Raw genomic sequence first — 20,465 nt, forward strand, 5'->3', positions numbered from 1 at the left:
CAAGGGTAAATTGGTATTTTCACTACAATTTTGTGTATAGATTTATAAGTTTTTGGTGTAAACTTATCATGTTCAAAAACTATTGTATTTATCAAGCTTTACACAAGTTATATCTATGATTTTGTTTGAAGATGGGGGCGTGGATGTTGCCTATCCGGCCATCCGCTCGCCTGATTAGCACTTCGATCACAACTTACTGACTGCACCTCGATGGGGTATACAGGCTGTTTCAAATTGTTCGGACTTGTACCTTTTCCAAAAAAAAAGAGTAGGGATGGCGGGTGTTGTTGGGCCTAGGATGATTAGAATTTCAGGATTGGGCCTTGAAGATTGGGATGGACCCAATCCGACAATAGATTATTGGGAAATGGAGCTCATATCATGATTGACTCGGTGAGAGCCATTACAATGGTCACTTTTTAATAGGGCATGAAGTGTCTTTTTAATGGTCAATCTCAAAAAAGAAGCTTCAACGGAGCAAATTTGTTTGCCCGTTTTGTTGGAGTATAGATGTGGGCATGGCATTGGCCATGTCCATATGTTTGCTCTAACAAATGGGCTTCATATCTCACACACACATATTTTATATTAAAATTAATATTAAATTATACAAATAGTAAAGCCAACAAATTTACATTATTGTACCAATATATTTTGTTGGTCCAACTACATCCTAAAACATATTCCTCAATATAACCATATCAACAAAACATAAATCCTTATACATTACCCATGTCCCAACGAAAAACCAGCATTATGGTTGTTCTGACTTCTGAGAGTCCAATTGATTGGAATTGCACTGGAAGAGCCGTTGGATGTCATACTCTTAATCTAAACCGTCCAACACTGAACAAACTATCCCTTTAAATTTTATTTACTATGCATTTAGTTTTGCTTCTCTAACAAGTTGTTGGCAGGTAAAGGGTCTAGACTTGGCCTCAGATTTTTCTTCTTTTCGGTAATTCTTGGTTCTCCCTTTTAGCATGTGATCTTGTGTTTGCAGGGGGAAAAAAGTCTTTGTGAGTATATTTGCCTAATTTTACATGTCTGAGAATTTTCCATTTATTGAAAATTGATTCTTTTTAGCTGAAGAACGTTGATTTTCACTCCTCCTAGTCCCCTTCCCTTGTTTTTCTAGTTTGTTGTAGCCAAGAATATCTTGAAATTAGTTACTCCAAGGAATGCCCTTGTTGTTGCAAGAATTATTGAGAAATGACATAGAGCTGTGAAGTTCTCATCTTTGCTTATGGATCGTGGAAATGGAAGCATGCCTGATTAAGTTTTGCCTGTTTGAAATAACATAAATCTCTAAATATTCTCGTCTTTTCTTTGTAAATCATCCATAAAAATATCATATTTGGAAATTAATCATGGGTATGGAAGAAACCTTGATAATTAGTCTTTGTGAACATATGCATACTCATGTTGTTGCTATCGGAAATGACAGGGAGCTTTACAGTTCTCATGCTTGCAAATTAATCTGGGTATGAGAGTGCTTGCAAATTAATCTGGGCATGAGAGAACCTTGAAAATCAGTATTTATAAATTGATCTATAAATCATAATCAGGTTGTTGGCTAGTAAGATGTATGATATGTCACTAATCACTGTTTGCCATTAATCATGGCTTACAAAGATAATGTGATTTTTGTTGAATACCAAACACGTGTAATTGTCAATGTGTCTTTTTTGTTTTCAAATGAAAGTGACTTCTTGACTACATTTTTTCTTACGTTAAGAGTATTTGAGTGCACTGCCATTCCTTTTGCCTGTGTGCTCCTAGAGTTCTAGAGCAATTGCACATTGTGGGCTTCATATAATCGCTAGTCTTTGTCAAGTTTCGGCAATTCCCTTTCAATGTTGCTATTGTTTTTTATGTTTTAGCTGGCAAATGTTGTGTTTTTCATTTTGTTTTGTGAGATATCCTATTGCTATGATCATATTTTGTGGTTTTCCTTGATTATCTATATGCATTGTATTCCGTTAGGAGTCATGCTATTACATTAGTTTAAAAAAAGACATGCACTATCATTATGTGTTGTTAGACTGATTAAAACTAGAGCAAACACAATTAACTACTAACGGCTTGTTAGCCTAATATCACCCGAGACCAGAAACAAGAAGGTCTGGAGTTATATTCTATGCAATATGTAATGCATATTAAAGTATCAGGTGAGACATTGTGATTGCCTTTCTGATGGTATTGGTCTTGTTCTCCATGCTGTTCTATTTTCATTAGCGGTATTTGTTAGTGTAGTTTTTGTTAAATGTCATGTTGCTACTTCATATTTGAAAATATAGTTGTTCAGCGTTATCTCGTCTTCTTCTTCCCATGATTTTTCTAGTTTGTTGTAGGTGAGGATATTTTGAATCAGTTTATAACAAGGGATGTATCTTTGCTTGTTGTAAGAGAAGAATTGAATACTCTGTGTTGCATATTCATGTTGTGAGGTTGTACATTATATAGTTACATTGAGAGTCCTAAATTAGGGAAACCAAATCAATCAAATCAACCTAATTTTCCACTTTTTGAACTATAGAGTACTTTGCACAAGTTTGAACGAAAACTCAATATTGGTAGAGGAACATTAACAATAGTAGACAAACGAACTATTTGATAACCCATCGTTGCACCCTGAATGGCCATTATGTTCCTCCATGAGTAACAGTTCAACATAAACCTTTATTTCAGCTCATATACTGTAGTTCCAAGAACCAACAAAATAGCAGAGCCTACCACAATTATTGCAATGAAGTTATATAATCAAAATTAAACCCAAAAATTGAGAACAACGCCACAAATAGACATACATTAAACAATTTCATAAATTAGGTTAATTGTACTGAAAAAAATAAAAAGAGCATAAAAATAAAAATCTAATCTTTACTGAACCTGGGCAGGCCTACCTATTATAGTCAATGACTTATAACAATAAGAACACTTGAACTTTCCTTTGTAACTTATGATTAAGGACAAACCCAGAAACTCAACAACGATAAAATGATAGAAACTACAGTTTCAGTACATTAGATGAAAGAGGCTAGTATTTAGCTCTAAATCAAGAAAAAAAGTGGCTTACTTGAAAAGAAGATAAGCTACAAGCCAGCGTCTGCCCTGAGAGGAGGTCACTCGGATAAAAGTGCTGGGTTTTATTGCGTTCAAGCTTCTGTTCCAAACTTTGAATTGCAGCACCCAAAACAAACTTTGAATTACACCATGAAAGGAGGATGGCAATGGGAGGGTGTACTATTCTTTCATGCTGAAATAAATCTGAATTTATATGAAGTGAACTTGAAAGAGATTAATGTTTTCTTTATAAGCCATAGGTATATTGAAAACAAAGACGGAAACAAAAACAAAAGGGCATCCCAAGAGATGGCCTTGGTGGAACAGGATTAGGGACAGTACCCCTAAACCTGAGCAGAGCACAAAAGTATGTAAAGGATGCTACTTCTGTCCTCCCATAATGGTTGAGTTGGTCATGGAATGAAATTTAACAATTAGAAGACAAAAATTCAACTCATCACATTGTCAGACGGTGAATTGTCTTGTGTTATAGAGAGAAAAATACTATGAAAGCACAAGGATTTTAGACAGAGTCAATGACACATGGTTACTACGTTATAAAACTCTCGAGCTTCATATCCAGAGCTGGCTATAGCCCGTTAATCAAAATAATAGTATGCACTTATCTCTACTTCTCCTCCTCCTTTCTATATGAACTTATTCTCTACATGACCTTATCCATGAACCATTTCGTAAAGGTGACACTAATTGTTGATCTCATGTAAAGAAATGTTATTACAACATCACTAAAACGAGATTTCATAAACTGGTAATATCCATCTAAACACGAGATAAGATAAACATCAAATAAACCACCAGTCAAACAAACCACCTGACTATATTTCAACTAAGTTTAGTTCAATGATCTACATATCTAGTGCTCATGAGTTCCTTCCCTTCGATTCTGTATTTCAAAATACTTTTCGAATTCAAAAAACAAAACCACTTCTACTGGGAAAGAAAATGAAACAATGAAGAAGTTTCCAGAAAAAAAAAAAAGGAACAAAGCATAAAAGCCATTAACCTTTTAAAAGATTCTCTTCAAAGTTGCTTGATGTTTTCTTGTCGCTGCTGTTGTTCGGTGCTGCATCCTTTTCTGCTTCCCAATCACTTTCAAAGTCCAAGTCATTTTCTTCCACTTCCTCATCCTCTTCATCATATTCACTTCCATTCCCATCATCAGGATCTTCCCAAATTGCTTGGTGGGATTCCAAAGAAGACACTTGGCTCGATTCAGTGGCACAAGTCCTTCCATTCGCGCGTCTCTCAGCTACGCAGAAACCCAATTTCCCACTTTTGAACTATAAAGTACGTTGCACAAGTTTGAACGAAAACTCAATATTGGTAGAGGAGAATTAACAGGGTTGAGGGGAGGTCCGGTACTTAAAGTACCGGACTATTAACCGGTAAAGCTTGTGTGTCGTTGGATTTGCTTTTATTTGCAAGAAGCAAATCCAACGGTTGACTTGTTTTGAGATAAATTTGTTGTCTCTTCAGTTTCTCTCTCCCCTAATTTACTCAATTCTTCTCTCGTTGGTAACTGTTCCTTTTCTTTCCTACCTTGTCTTCCTTTTCTCTCCTTTCAGTCTCGCTCTCTCTCTTCGTTCCAGTGACCAGAGATGAAGACACTAGTCCTAGCTCGCATTGGCTTCCGCTGCTTCCAATCTCTCTCCTCTAGGCCTTCTCTAAGCCCCAATTTTTGTTTTTGATCAGATCTGTATTATATCACATCTTCACCAGTTATTATATCTTCAGATCTGTACTCTCCCCTTGTGGTTGGGTTCAAGGACAATCTGTCAATGTTTTTTCGGTTAGCATCTTCGTGTTTGGGGTCCCTATTGGAAACTTGGTGCCTTTCTTTTAGATTTGTTGGTTTAATGTCTTGATCTAGTTGTCTTTGTTGGGATGCCAACCCCTTTTGCTCGATTTTGTGTTGTTGGCTTGGCCTTTGTCCATCTTTGTTTGGGATGCCCTCGTCCTTTGTTTGGTTTGTGTGGTGTTGGTATGCTAGTTTGATTTCCATCCAAGCTCTTCGGGCCTCTACTAGGCTGTTCGCTGCCTAGGATTTCTGTTCCAATGTTCTCTTCTTTCCTTTTCATATCAATAAAATTTAATTACACTTACCAAAAAAAAAATTGTTCCATGGTTTGTGAAAGATTGGCTTGGCTTGTAAAGAGTTATAGTGAAATTCAAATTTTAGAAAATGACATTTGGATACGAAAAAAGTGGAAAGGAAAAAAATTTATGCAGAAAAAGAGAAGGTAAGGGATGCATTTGTGGAGGATAAGCACAAGAAGATGAAACAAAAGTTACAGAAAAGATGTAATAAATGCTACTGGACTGAGATGGACCGTTGGATCTGCAAAAGCAAATCTAACGGTACACAAGCTTCACCGGTTAATAGTCCGGTACTTTAAGTACCGGACCTCCCCTCAATCCGAATTAACAACACTAGACAAACGAACTATTTGATAACCCATCATTGCACCCTGAATGGCCATTATTTTCCTCCACGAGTAACTGTTCAACATAAACCTTTATTTGAGCTCATATATTGCACTTCCAAGAACCAACAAAATAGCAGAGTCGACCACAATTATTACAATGAAGTTATATAATCAAAATTAAACCCAAAAATCCCACCAAAAATTGAGAACAACGCCACAAATAGACATACATCAAACAATTTCATAAATTAGGTTAATTGTACTAAAAAAAAATAAAAAGAGCATAAAAATAAAAATCTAATCTTTACTTAACCTGGGCAGGCCTAACTATTATAGTCAATGAATTGTAACAATAAGAACACTTGAACTTTCCATTGGAACTTATGCTTAAGGACAAACGCAGAAACTCAACAATGATAAAATGATGAAAGAGGTTAGTATTTAGCTCTAAATCAAGAAAAAAAAAGTGGCTTACTTGAAAAGAAGATAAGCTATAAGCCAACGTCTGCCCTAAGAGGAGTTCACTAGGATAAAAGTGTTGGGTTTTATTGCGTTCAAGCTTTTGTTCCAAACTTTTAATTGCAGCACCCAAAACAAACGACAGGAAAATCTTCTACGTGCGGTGCCGTTTTCACGAAACTTAAGGACCTGTTTGCGGCGATAGCGTTGTCAATAGTTTGTAAATGTATTCAAAATTATAAATTCTTTCATGTAATCGAGTCGGATATCAAATCGGACAAGGGGTTGGATTACTAGTTCAACTAGTGGGTTATTGGTCGAACCATAAGTTTAATTAAGAAATTAATAATATTAAAAAATGTTAAAAAATAAATATCATAATAATTTTATATGATTATCCATAAAAAAATATAAGAAATTAGAAAATCAATGTCTAATCACATATTTAATAAATTAATACAAAACAATGCACCCAATATATATAGAAAACAACGAGAGGTGTCTCAGTTGGCAATCAGATGTGTTAGGTATATGTGCGCTCAATGTTTAATTCCAACCGCAAACATATTTTTCTCTATGATATTTCAAAAAAAAAATATAGAAAACAAATTTCACTTCATAAATTAACAATATATAATAAATAATTTAAAAAACATTTTTGAAAAACCGTTCGATTTTACGGGCACAGTTCAATGGTTTTTATGAAAAACCATTTGATTTGACCAGTTTTTGGGGTCAATAGCATAATTGTTATTTTAACATAATTGTGCCGATTTGGTGACCAGTTCAAACCAATCGGCATGATCCAATTTCAATAACACTAATTTAGCTATTCATAAAATATTTAGAAAAATAGTAAAAAGTAAAAACAAAAATTAAATATTTTTATGAACAATTAACCAATTACTCATGTATTTAACAAAAGAATTTACAAACCCTAAACTATCAAATTAAATAAAAAATACTTGATAAATAAAATATTTAGAAAAATTCCCTCCATCCATGGGTTAACAACTAGTTAGATTAGTCTGTTGAGGTTATCCCTGTACATCTCATTGTTTTTCGGTGTTAGTCTGGTATTTGTTTTTATAATTACTCTGTTAAAGTTTGTAAGCTATTAAAGTTACACCAGGGGTAAAGTTTGTTATTATGGAATGAAGGATTGGGTTTAAACGCTTTTGGAAAGACAATTCGTTAGATTAGAGAATTGTCGCCTCACCATTTGATTGATCTTTCTTCTTCCTTACGTAACTATAATAAAAGGTAACTCTTCCTCTCTATACTCTATAGATTGCACCCTGTTTATGTACTGCAGTATTGGGATTCGTTTTCTCTTGCTCGATGAAGTACTGTGGGACGTCCATGTCAAAGACTGCTAGTTTTCTAGTTTTTTTTTCTCCTTTGCTGGCTTCTGACTATGGTCCACCAGTATAACTTCAAAGTAATCTGATAAACACATCCTTTCTACAGATGGGTCTTGAGAATTTTTACTTGCTAATTTCAAAGCCTTCGATTTTCCCTTTTTTTCTTATATAAACTGATGCAAAAGCCGGAAACAGAATAGTTTTGGTATTCACCCACCAAGTATTTGATCATTTGCCACAACCAGATTGAAAAACTGATTGCTTGCATGTATTCGCATAAGTTACAAAGTCGAGCAAAAGTAAGTAAACACTCGGTTGTTTCTTCTTCGTTCTTTTTGTCTTTCGTTGTGATTTGATTTTTGAATATCTCGTTTCTCCTTATTCAAACAGAGATTGAGAGATAACATATATATGATTGTACAAAATAAAGTCTGGATCAAAATGTACTCCATCGCCATTTAAAGAAACTTGTTCGATGTGTCGTAAATACTTCTCCAGAGCTGTGCAGGTCATAAAGCAAGCTAGTCCTTTACTCCTTTGATGAAATCCTATTTCAATTCAAGTTTTTAATGGCCATGAAACTCTCTCTGAGTATAACCACCATAAGCAACTGCTTGAATGTGTATATTTTTCAGCTCATTTGCTCACCGATCAAGTCTAAGCCCATAACAAGAAATGACAAGCCTTGGAACAACAAGAAGTAGAAGTGAACTCCATGGGCAGACAACAGGCTTCTTGCAGCTGCAGTGAGTAGAAGAAAAGCCAATGCAAGCTCCTTCCTGTATATTCTGTTTCTCTTCTTCACAATAGGGGCTTTTTGCTCATTGAGTTTGCTTAGCAATTCTAATCCAGACTCGGAGTTTCTCCGCAGAATCTTCTCCTCATTTGCGGCCTTCTCGGCGAAGGCTAATAGGTCTGATTCTGATGACCTGCCTGTTTTCTTTGTCACTACCCATTCATAAGCACTTCCAAGCTGAAATAGTCCTGAAACCATGGCATTGAATTTTGTGACTGACATTGTGTTCTCGAAGAGTAGGTAAGGGACCAAGAAAGGGAAGGATTTTGGTGCAGGGAGGATGTTCAAGAGCGACATGAAAATGGGTACATAACAAATTACCCAAAGAGGTAGTTCTGCTTCGGGTATAAACATTGTCAGTGGAAGTATAATACAAAACAATGTGAAGGAATAGAAGGGAAGTATAAGTTTTCTCAGAAGAAAGAACAGAAAGATCAAGTTTGCCTTCTTCCAGATCGAAATCTGCATATAATACAAGTCATGAGACCACCATACAATGATTTCAAGATGAATGGGGGGCACAAAGACCGGAGTTTACAAACCTTGGCGGTGATGATGGCAGGAAGACACAAGCGAAACAGCTGCATTGGACCCGAATGCCACCGATGTTGTTGCTTCTTATAAGCTTCATAGGACTCTGGTAACTCACAGAGTACCCTCACATCATTGAGGAATATAAATTTCCATCCATTCAAGTGTGCTCGAACTGCAATGTCCATATCCTCAACTGTTGTTCTCTCAAGCCAGCCTCCTGATTCTTCTAATGCCTTAATTCTCCACACACCAGCTGTTCCATTGAATCCAAAAAAATTGAGGAACATCCCATTGACTTGCTGCTCCACCTCAAAATGGAAGCACAAGTTAACGTTTTGAAGCCTTGTGAGGAGGTTCTCATCCTTGTTGACAAAAGTCCAGCGAGCCTGAACTAGACCCAGCTCAGGATTTCCCTGTCATCAATGAAACTCTTATGAGCACCTAATGACTGGACAATTCATTTCTGATTTCTAATTGAAGATTTGTTTATTTACCTTGAAGTGAGGAATGGTTTGTTTGAGAAAATCAGGGTTTGGCTGGAAGTCTGCATCAAAGATTGCAACAAATTCGTAGTCTTTGACATAGTCACAACCCATGGCAGATTTCAAATTGCCGGCTTTGTATCCTGTTCTGATTAGGCGATGCCTGTAGATTATGTTGACGGATTTTTGGCGCCATGAGGAGACTTCTTCTTTGATTAAAAGCTGCAGATTTCCATCATCTGAATCATCTAGGACTTGAATCAATAACCGGTCCTTTGGCCAGTCAAGTTGACAGACAGCAGCAATGGATTGTTCATACACCTGAACAAAAAGTAAGGAAATTTTGTTGGAAGAAACCACTAGTTGGATATAAAGATTCGACAAGTTTCTTATGTGCAAAGAAAGAACAAGGCAAAGGCAAAGGCAAAAAAACAAAAGAATAAGTTGAGCTGTGAAGACAAAAGGGAACAAAGTAAGGAAGTTGTGAATGTATTGTTCTGTCACCTCTCTCTCATTGCACATTGGAATCTGGACTAGAACCATTGGGAAACTTGAAGGATTTTCTGGGTCACAAGCATCTGCTTCAATCTGAGGCTTCAACTTCTTGTAGTTGATCCAGAAACACCCAATACACAAAACTAGCCGATCGAGCGATTGAATCAAGAACAGCACGACACAGAACTTAGAAAGCATTATCACCAAAGGAGCAATATAATCAGCTCTGAAGGAAAGCCAAGCCATGTAAGACCATTGAACAAGACCCTGAACCTCCCATGGTTGGATCAGATTCAAATTCCATTTCTTATAATATGCAATGATTTCCAACATCAATGCTACTATTGATATAACCAAAAAAGCTTTGATAAATCTGTACATCCTTTTTCCTCTGCCTACTTTCTCTTCATCACCGATATCGTTCAACGCAATACGTTTCTTGACAGAGAAGAATATGGACTTGAAAGCCATGGCTAACCAAGAAATGCAAGTAACAAGTTTATGAGCTTTTAGTAGAAGAAAAAATCTGAATTGCTTTGGACTAATTGCCTTTTGTTTCTCAGGCAACAATGACGATGAATCTGATCCATTGATTTCGACTAAGGAGATGTTGTTAGCCTTCTCAATGGTGACTACAACAGTATTTGGAGCCATTACAGAGCAAAACAAGGAAAAATGGTCAATACCCAGATCAAGATTTCTGGGGATAGAAAAAGAGACAGAGAAGAGTCAGTTTTTGTATTGAAATCTGGATCTACAAAGTCAGAATCCAGGAATTTAGATGGAGAGATTGGCGGAGGTTTGACATTTATAAAATCTCAAGTCAAAGCATGATGTGATATGCTAATATGCTATGGAGAGTAGATGAAGTAGAGATAACAAGATGGCATCCTCATGAGCTTCAGTGAAGTTATTAATAAAGAAGCAGAGGAGCTTGACGAAATGGACCAAATCGTCAGACATGGAAGGTCCAGCTTACTTTTATATATTACATTACTGATTGATTCAATATTCACTATTTTAATCAAATGCAATCAAGCACAGGCAACTTAAGTAAATTAATTGGTTGCAGAGGAATAGTGATTTTGTTATCCAGTGATATCTTGACCTGTCAGCAAGCTCACAAGGCCATACTCGGGATTGTTTGTGAATGACAACCAAGAAACAGCCATTTGTGAAGAATTCTGTTTGTGTGTGTAGTTTCTACGCAACTGGGTATGGTTTATACTGCAAGGACGGCATGAAATTTCTCTTCTTTATTTTAATTATCTAAGATTTTGGGATTGCAATTTAGAGTTGTTCTCAATTAGTCAGCTAATGAGAAGTTTCTTTCATTACAGAGTGTCATGAGTAAGCTGATTCAATGGGACTTACTGAACGTTTTACGCGGTGTAATGTTGGATCTACTATAGTACTAACTCATTAATGCTAAATAATTTAAATTTTATGTGCAAAAGTTACGCTCACGTATACCCGAATAATTAATTGGAGTGATAAAAATGATTTGTATCATCCTGATAACCAATGTTCGAATCCTCTCTCTCCATTTAAAAAAAAATAGTCTCTCTCTCCATTCAAAAAAAAAATAGTCACACTCACATAGAGTACACATTTTTATTAATGTCTGCACATGCATATAATGCCTAGAGCTTTTCATTCTATGTTTGGCCAAATTTTTATGATGAAAAACTGATCCTCTGCATTGCCCCATCAAAACCATTTTGACTCTTGTGGTCATTCTTAGACACCAATATAATTTGGTTTATAGGCGAATATGTGATTTAGTGGTAGAGGTTTATGGGTATAATTTATAGGACACAAGTTCAATTCTTAAAAACAACATTTTTCACATACATGTGGGAGCAAAGTTTGAGAACATCTTGGCTGGCCCTAACCCCGCTCATTACGGGAGCTTTGTTCACCAATGTTGTTTACATTTTTAATTTACAGGCGAACATGTGACCAGTGATAGAATTGTAAGGTTGTAACTTATAGATCACATGTTCAATTCTTAAAAAAAAAAAAAAATCTTCACATATTATATGAGATAAGGTCTACGTATATCATACATATCCCCCACTTCGCCCACTGCGAGAGTCTTGTGCACCATCAGACAACCCAATTCAAAATCAATTTCAATAGTTTTTAGTTGCCCTAATGGATGGTTAAACAAATGGGGGCTTATTGACAGATAGATAATTTGTTTCAAGCTAAACAGTTGTTGGGTGTGAATCATAGTGAAGAAACAAATGGGGCTTTGCAGCAATTATGTGAGTGGATAAGTGTGTATCCTGGCAACCCTGCAAATGTAACTGAAAATGAAATCTTTTCTAATCTATCCAGCAAAAAACACACCATTGGTAAGCACTGAATTTTGCATCACAAATTCTGGTTTTTTTTGTCAATCTGGAGAAGAAGCAGAGTCACATGTTAGTATGTAACAACATTGTCCTGCTTTGAACCTTCCCCCATGTGCTTTGCTACCCTGGCCCTCCCTGTTCACATCTATTTATTATGACATACATCAACTAGTCTCACTTGCTTATTATCTTTGTAATGCCAATCATTTGATTCTGCCTAAACTATTGGGTTGTAAAATCCTATTCAATGGTAATTAAGAAATTTGTTTATATAATGAATTTATATGTTTATTTATTCAATAAATTACAAACACAAGTCACAATATTTTTTTAAGGAAAATTACACAGGTCTCTCATTAAACTTTGTATTCCATTAAGTCCAATTGCATTTTGAACATTCTAATGGGTCTCTAAAAGTAATCCTGTAACGCTCGTCTCTCCACGTTATTAACATTTTGTTCGCTTTGGATCAGTCCGACTTTGTTTTCCTTTGCCCAGTACCAACCTATATTAGTTTGAGCCTAAGAAAAGAACTTGTAGTTAATTTTAAAGTTTGACCTATTATATATTGTACTTCACATCTTTCTAGCATGATGTGGGACAAGAGATTTAACTTCTTTGCCACTCGATAGCTCGCTCAGACTCACTAAACTTGCACTGCAAAAACTTGTCGCCCCGGCCACTCGAACCGGGTGCTACAGATTCTCCTCGATCATTTTGATAATGATAATCATCTTCTAATGCCGATGATTTTATTCTAAAATTATATTCAATGATAATTAAGAAATTTGTTTATAACATGAATTTATAAGTTTATTTATTCAATAAGTTACAATCGTAATAAATCACAATATTTTTTACATAAATAATTTTAAGTATATTTAATTATATAGTGTATATAATTAATCTCATAATATCATCAAAAGACTCTTCAAGTAACATAGTAGCATTTAGCTAAGTTAATTATTTAAATATAAAGTTATATTTACAATAATAAAGTTCTAATAAAATTATTTGACCAATAATTTGAGTCATTGCAACTAAAAAGATTAATTTATGCCAATTCGATCGTACCAGGTGTGCAAAATCATACTTTGGAATTAAAGGTTAATTTTTTATTTTTAAAAGGTCATAAACCCGATTGTATTGATTCACCTAATATACTAGGTAATTGAGGCTCGTAGACACTCGGGTCATCATCAAGATGGAGTACAACCAAGATAACTAAACAAAAAAAGAAAAAACAGAAGAACACAAACACTAAAAACAACCGTATTACACCAGACATTGTTGCACTCCACCAGTCTACATCGGATAACAAAGACTAAATAGAAAAATAACACAGATTATATCTTGGATCTACATCAAGGATCTTGATTTCTCCTTCAACAAGAGAGGCCGATCTCCCTCAAATCTGAAAATCTCATTACTATAAAGCAAATATATATCGTCGGAGTACACCAGAAACGTCGATGATCTAAAATCCAAGATGGATGGAGAAGATCTAGAGTCGGAGAAGAGAAACCCTACAAAATCCTTATTCAACACAAAACATTAAAAAAAAAAAAACAGATTTAGATTAAGAAATGACAGATCTATCCTAATATCCCATGGGAGGAGGTGGAAGAAGCGAGGAGGAAGGGAAGAGTCTGATCTCTCCCCCTTCCCTACTTTTTTGAAGATGAGAGTTAAGATTATTTTTTTTTAGAGAGAGAGAAAGGAAGAGAACGGGAGATAATTTTTTTTAATTAAATAATATAAAAACTATTATTGAACCAACATACTTTGCATGATCAAAATAAATAGATGAAACAACTAATTTACTCTCCAACTAACAAATAACGCCCATCCATCCAAAACGCACAATATACAATTGTATAAATGTGTGAAGATGTTGGTATGCAAGTTTTATGATTAATTTGGTGGACCAACACCTTGGAAGTAGATAGTATTTATAGCTAGTTGCATGGACCAGCAGGAACAATGGTAATGCATGGTTCCCACTGGAAGCATAATATAAGATTTCATAAGATCTGTGTGTGCCTTGCTGTACCGACAAACAATACATACCAAAAAATATATGAAAATAGTACTTTCACAGTTTCATAAAATTGAGGTTTCATATGGTGTTAAGATAAAAAAGAAAAACAAACAAACATGCACTATAAATAGTGACCATATGTAATGTAAGAAACAGCCAATTTGTTACATGGTGTCTGAATATGTAATGTCCAGTCCAGATATTGTATTAATTGTCTCTGTTGGGTGAGATGTCAATGTCCAAAATAAGGCCAGATGGGTCATGATATAAGCTCCCACACTATGCTTGTTTACTTGTAGAGATGCATGATGGTGATCACTCTTTAATCTTTAACACTTGGCAGTCCCAACTCCTACTATTTTATTGAAGAAACTTCCAAAGTAGCTTCCAATTATTGAGATTCTTTTATGTACATATATATATATGTATATATAGTTCATTTCTTAATATAAGCTTTATCATATACTGAGAGATCACATTTGCTTACTGTATATCAGATGAGCATAGTAGAAAAGGCCCATAATATCGATCGATTCGGGCTTGATATCATTGGCTATTGGGTTTTGAGGGTGTACTAGTATGAATGGGCCATCACTTTCTTTATAAAATGTGCCACACACTGCCGCTAAAGCTGCATTGGGTTCAATTCAGTAACCTGAAATTTAAAATTGTTTCATTTTGATAACTCGGATAGATTTTCCCATTTTCGGTCCGTCAAACCGCCTGCGTGGTTGGCCATCAAATAGTCATCACCAGTTTGACTTCGTTTTGGTATCTGGATTGTTTTGTTTTTCATGATGAAGAAGATGAAAGGGGTGGCTACTGGCTAGGGCTCCTAGAAATACATCTCCCTATATATATTAGGGTTTCAAACTCTAATAAGAAATCGAATTGTAATCGGAAAAGAAAAGAGCACAGTCTTAAAAATTTACAACAACGAGATCATAGTCTCACTTAACGTTTAGGTGGGCTACAATCTCCCGTCCAGGCCCATATTTCTACACAATTAAAATGGGCCCAAAATAGGATGGGCTTTTGATTGTTTAAAAAGGCCCACAATACCCACATAGTCAGGCCCATATTTTTACACAATTAAAATGGGCTCAAAATACGATGGGCTTTTGATTGTTTAAATGGACCCACAATACCCACACAGTTGTGTCTGGTTAGGTGGTTAAAGGGAATATTTGTCTCAACTCTGAAAAAGACGCCCTCTCAATGATCTCATAAGAGGACTAACGTAGGTAATGCAATGGCCAAGAAAAAAAGTTGAGAGAAAAGACCCAGAAAAAGGAACTTGAAGGAATTTTGCAGGTGGGAGGAAATGGAGGTTTTGTTGAAATTAACTTTTTACAGAGATCCAAATTTCGCATCAGTTAAATGTGGGTAACTCACATGACGAGTTGTGTACATAAATGTTTCAGTGACACTTCATTTTCAGTCCTAGAAAAACATTTATGGTTCACTCACTGACTCCTTGGCTTCAACATTTCAGTGTCCAATTGTCTTCACTTATTATTGTCCGTTTTCGCTGCTTTCTCAAACTCCGTTTTCTTGTCGTTATCAAGATTTCAATTGCGTACCTGAGTTTTCGCCTTTCGAGTTTTGGGCGGACTCAAAAAAAGAGTCTTCTTAAAAAAATTAAACAGTCGTATATTATTTAAATATGACTCTTTTGACATTTTGAAATGTAAAATAAGTAATTATGTTGGTGTAATCAATTTTTTTCGTCAAATCATTTTTAATAGACAACATAACTAACTCATTTAATCGATATGGTGGACCGAAAAAATGATTTTAAGTCAAAATGAGCTAATAGTTATTGGGCTAATTTATTTATTTTTCCTTAAATGATGTTTAAACGGGTTTGGAGCTATTATAGTACTATATATATTTTTTCCTCAAAAATATAGAGCTATGGGAATTTAGAGTCCCTGGGCGGCTTGTCGCCTCACCCATGGATGCTCGTGCAAGATTTATAGTCCCACGTCAGATTGATATGATTCAATCGGATGATATAAAAACAAAGGTCCAACTTCCCTAACTCAAGTTATACATTTTCTAGACCTAAGTATTTCGAAAACGGCTCAAGGAAACAAATCCGCATACGAACCTTTGACTCAGATCACACAATATCAGTTTGCTGTATTTTCTAATAACTAATATTAATACGCGTTAAAATTACACTTGTTGTAGTTACTTTGTTAAGTCTTTCTCTCACTCTCTCTTTTTTTTTTGGAAAAGTTCTCTCTCTGTGTCTTTTTTGATAAGCTTTGTTAAGTCTTTAAAATGGGAGTTAGTGGGAAAATAAAAAGAGAAGGGGTCAAAACTCACAAGTGACTCACGACACAACATATATAGTCTCACTCATAAAGTGCTGGGTAACCAATCTTGAACAGATTTGCGCCGGGAAATCAGGTGGTGAAGTGTGAAAGGCAGCCAAATGCTTCACATGCAGTGACTGTTGCTCTGTATCTTGTTTTGTGACACATGTATTCAATCATACGGTGAATGTTTACACTACCACACAAAAAGAATACTACTCGGAAAACTCTTTTTGAATCTCCTATCAGAATGCAACGACCAACCAATCACCACCAAAATATTCTCTCTTTCTTTGCTTAGAGAAACACAATCCCCAAAATATTTCTTCCTCCTCTGTTTCCTTTTCCTTTTTTAAATTTTTTTCCAAATGTAGGGAAATTAAATCACTGATTCTCTTTCTGTGTCGGTCTGATTGATTCAGTTTTTCACATTTTTTGATGAAGTCGTCTTCTCTTTTCCAAGATAATCTGCGGGGCAGAAGGGAGAGATGTCTCAACATGGGAAAGGTTGCTCCATTCTTGTTCTCCTCTGTTTGTCTAACCACCATTTTTAGCCTCTTCATCTTCTACTCTCCAGGCCCTTCAAAGCCCTTGCCTTTCTATTCTTCAAGGAACCCTGTAAACAACGCCATACCCAACAAACTCGATGACACCGATCAAAAGCTTCAACTGATCACTGAACCACAAAACGGTACCGTTCGGGGAAAACCCCATTAGTTTCTTCTACTGTTACAATTCTGTTTTGGGGTCTAATTCTGTATGTTTTTTTTTATGTAGATGATGAAAAACCTCAATTGATCGAGCCACAAGAAAAGGGTATTGTACAAAATTTGTTCTTTTGATAAGTACCGTTTTCAATTTTCAATTTTCAATTTTGTGTAGTTCTTATGGTTCTCTGTTTTTTGGTTGCTTAGGTGGAGATGAGAATTGTGACTTGTTTAAGGGTCATTGGGTGCCAGACCTTAAAGGGTCTCTGTACACAAATTATAGCTGTTCAACAATCCCAGAATCTAAGAATTGTTTCAGGCAAGGTAGGGAAGACAAAGATTTTCTCAATTGGAGATGGAAACCGGACCAATGTGATCTTCCGAGGTTTGATTCCATCAAGTTCTTGGAGATGGTTCGAGGAAAGAAACTAGCATTTGTTGGTGACTCTGTTTCTAGGAACCATATGGAGTCACTTCTTTGCCTCTTGTCACAGGTAATCAGTTTCACACCTCCCCATTTTCTTAACCCAAAAAAGAAAAGAAAATCTATAGATTACAATTACAACTGTTCTTAGTAAATACAGAATCAGTTTTAGTAAAAAATAAACACCACGCCATCAATATGCTTATACTTTGCGTGTAATCTTTCAACTAGAATGTTGTTCCATTAGTGGCATAATTGCAAATATGATGATCTGGTTCTTTGACATTACAGTTGGCATTACCTATTTCAGTCTTTTAGATTGCTAATAAGGTATGTTCTTACTTTAATTGATAGTGACTTCGTGTTAGAATATAGTATAAATGATGTGAATTGCCACGGCCTAACAAGTTAACTTATTGGGTTGAATGCTAAAGTAACAAATTATATAAGAGTTTGGTTTCGGAAATTGTATCCTAATTAGGATGAACAAAATTGGGAAATAAAATACATAAGCAGCAATCGTAGTAGAAACATTACCAAAATCAACTGGTAAAAGTATAGTAACCTGGATGAATCAGTCAACAAATTAGGTGAAACTTGATTTGGTAAGAATAAACGGCTAAAGACTTAATTTGGTCAAATTTGGATTGTTAGGTCCACTGGGAGAGTAGGAGTTGCTAAATGTGGACATAATTATTGCTTCTTCAGTGGCTGGGGATGCCAAGTTTACTGTTGCATTCTTGCTTTTGAATACATACCCAGGCCTTTTGTTGTATAAGTTAACTGGAGGCTTCCCCATGGGAAGGTCAATATAGTAACAATAACTAGACATGTGATTGCTTGGGATATTGGATTTCATTGTGCTGGTCTTTAACTTGCACATAATTATCCAATTGATTTGCAATGTGAAAGATGATTTTTACTGTTTGGGTGATTTATTTGGACAGCTAAATTATGTTTGCAACAGTGGCCTAATGGCCTTTATACAGAACCTAACGAGCTCGCTGATGTTGCAGGTTGAGGTTCCAATAGACGTATACAAGGATTCGGAAGGCCGGAACCGGATATGGCGCTTTCCGAACCATAACTTTACTCTGATAGTACTCTGGACTAAATTCCTTGTAGAGGGTGAGGAGAGAATGATTAACGGCTCGACCACTGGTGTCTATGATGTGTACATTGATAAGGTTGATGAAAAATGGACGAAAGACCTGCCGGACTTGGATTACGTTATCATTTCAGACGCGCATTGGTTCTTCCGGCCAATATACCTGCACGAAGCTGGCAATATTGTAGGTTGTGTATACTGTGATGAACCAAATGTGACTCGCCGGGAAGTCAGTGAGGCCGTTGGCATGGCCTTGGGATCAGCATTGAAGTATATCAATCAGTGCAAAAAGTGTAAGAGGGTAGTAACACTGTTAAGGACCTTCTCACCATCACATTTTGAGAATGGCGTTTGGAATACTGGAGGGAACTGCAATAAAACAAACCCTTCTGGAGAAACCGATATCGACTCAGGAAGTAGTGAGTTAGGGCTAAGAAATGCTCAGGTGAAAGAGCTGGAAATAGCAAGAATAAGAGGGGAGAAGAGAGGGAAGAGGTTTAGGGTTTTGGACATAACCATGGCAATGCTGATGAGACCGGACGGGCACCCAGGAGCTTTCTGGGGTAACAAATGGATGAAAGGTTACAACGATTGTGTTCATTGGTGTTTGCCGGGTCCGATCGATGTGTGGAGTGATTTTCTGATGGCGGTCATGGAAAGGACAGAGAGTTAGGATCTTGATATATAGTTAGATGGAAAAACACCATATATATACCTTTTAGTATAAACAATAATTTTAACAGTTTAAAAGGAGGATTTCATCATTCTTTTTCTTCACAATAATTGTTTTGCCAGAAGTTTCATTATAACGGATTTCCTTCATTCTTTCCTGTAAGCACATTATCTCTGTAAAAATAAATATGAGTTTCATGAGTAGTAAGAGAGATACTAGTGAACCAAATGCCAATGCTTCCCAAACGTAAGTCTTGAAGAGATCTAGCAAACCCCTCATGGTTTATGGAATCCACTCTCGACTATTGTAGATGTCCGAATCTACAATCGTTGAATAATCAACTTAATTTGTTGTGAGTCATCTACAGCTTGAGGGAACAAGGATATATAGGTTAAGGACGAAAACACTTAGTCACCGATGGGCTGCCTACCATAGAAAACTAGCGTGGGAGTTCACACCTGAGGCGGACATGGCTTGCGTCCACCGGTTGCCTATATGCTTGTTGGCCTTGAGCTTGGACGCCCAAAGACCTCGTTGCTCGTGGGCTTGGTCACCCGTGGACAGGTCGAGGTTGGGTTTAGGCGGACGATGACTCATTATGAATCCTTTTCACTTGTGCTTTGACAGGATATGCTAACTGGATTCTCTGTTGACGATACGAAAGTCCACCATGACAATTTTTTGCCACTACCACTATAAAGAACCTACATGAAGTCAATCCCATCAAGTCCAAGACTGACAGCTAATTTAGCACCAAAAGATTCCACTGTGGTTGTGATGAAAGTCGTGATCAGTAGGGTTGAGTTGGTACCCTAATTAAACACAGGTTTAGTGCAAGAACTCGGTAATTAGGTTTATAAATACACTAGACTCCACAGACTTCTTAAAGAAGCAAACGCTAATTATATTAAAGTGTCTTCCTTTTTTTTTTTTTGATATGTGTCTTTCCTTGTCCTAACATTAGGGTCATCATTTGGCCCGGCTTGGGCCCGCGGGCCAAAGTCCGGCCCACCCCGAAATTAGACGGGGCCTGGGCAGCCCGGTCCAACACCTTGGGAGGGCCTGGGCTCCATTTCTTGGGCTAGGACCTTGTCCGAAGCCCGACACCTCAGGTCAATTTTGGCCTGGCCCGAGCTCGAGCTCGAGCTCAAGCCCAAGCCCAAGCCCAAGCCTAAGCCCAAGCCC

The 20,465-nt window shown here is 36.5% G+C and overlaps 2 protein-coding genes across 2 annotated transcripts; one reads left to right on the forward strand and one right to left on the reverse strand.

Moving 5' to 3' along the window:
* Positions 1-7,640: 7,640 nt before the first annotated feature.
* Positions 7,641-10,526, reverse strand: LOC120008502 (xyloglucan glycosyltransferase 4-like). The gene is made up of 4 exons (XM_038858847.1): positions 9,653-10,526; positions 9,161-9,469; positions 8,675-9,079; positions 7,641-8,594 (listed from the first exon to the last, which is right to left on the reverse strand). Exons 1-4 carry the CDS (start codon positions 10,295-10,297, stop codon positions 7,968-7,970), a joined length of 1,986 nt encoding a protein of 661 aa, XP_038714775.1. The 5' UTR covers positions 10,298-10,526; the 3' UTR covers positions 7,641-7,967.
* A 6,096-nt stretch (positions 10,527-16,622) lies between these two features.
* On the forward strand, positions 16,623-19,480 carry LOC120008888 (protein ALTERED XYLOGLUCAN 4-like). Its single transcript, XM_038859260.1, has 4 exons — positions 16,623-17,059; positions 17,146-17,184; positions 17,283-17,569; positions 18,516-19,480. Exons 1-4 carry the CDS (start codon positions 16,807-16,809, stop codon positions 19,278-19,280), a joined length of 1,344 nt encoding a protein of 447 aa, XP_038715188.1. The 5' UTR covers positions 16,623-16,806; the 3' UTR covers positions 19,281-19,480.
* The last annotated feature ends 985 nt before the right edge of the window (positions 19,481-20,465 follow it).

This window comes from Tripterygium wilfordii, chromosome 11 (assembly GCF_013401445.1).
Source record: "Tripterygium wilfordii isolate XIE 37 chromosome 11, ASM1340144v1, whole genome shotgun sequence".
NCBI lineage: Eukaryota > Viridiplantae > Streptophyta > Magnoliopsida > Celastrales > Celastraceae > Tripterygium > Tripterygium wilfordii.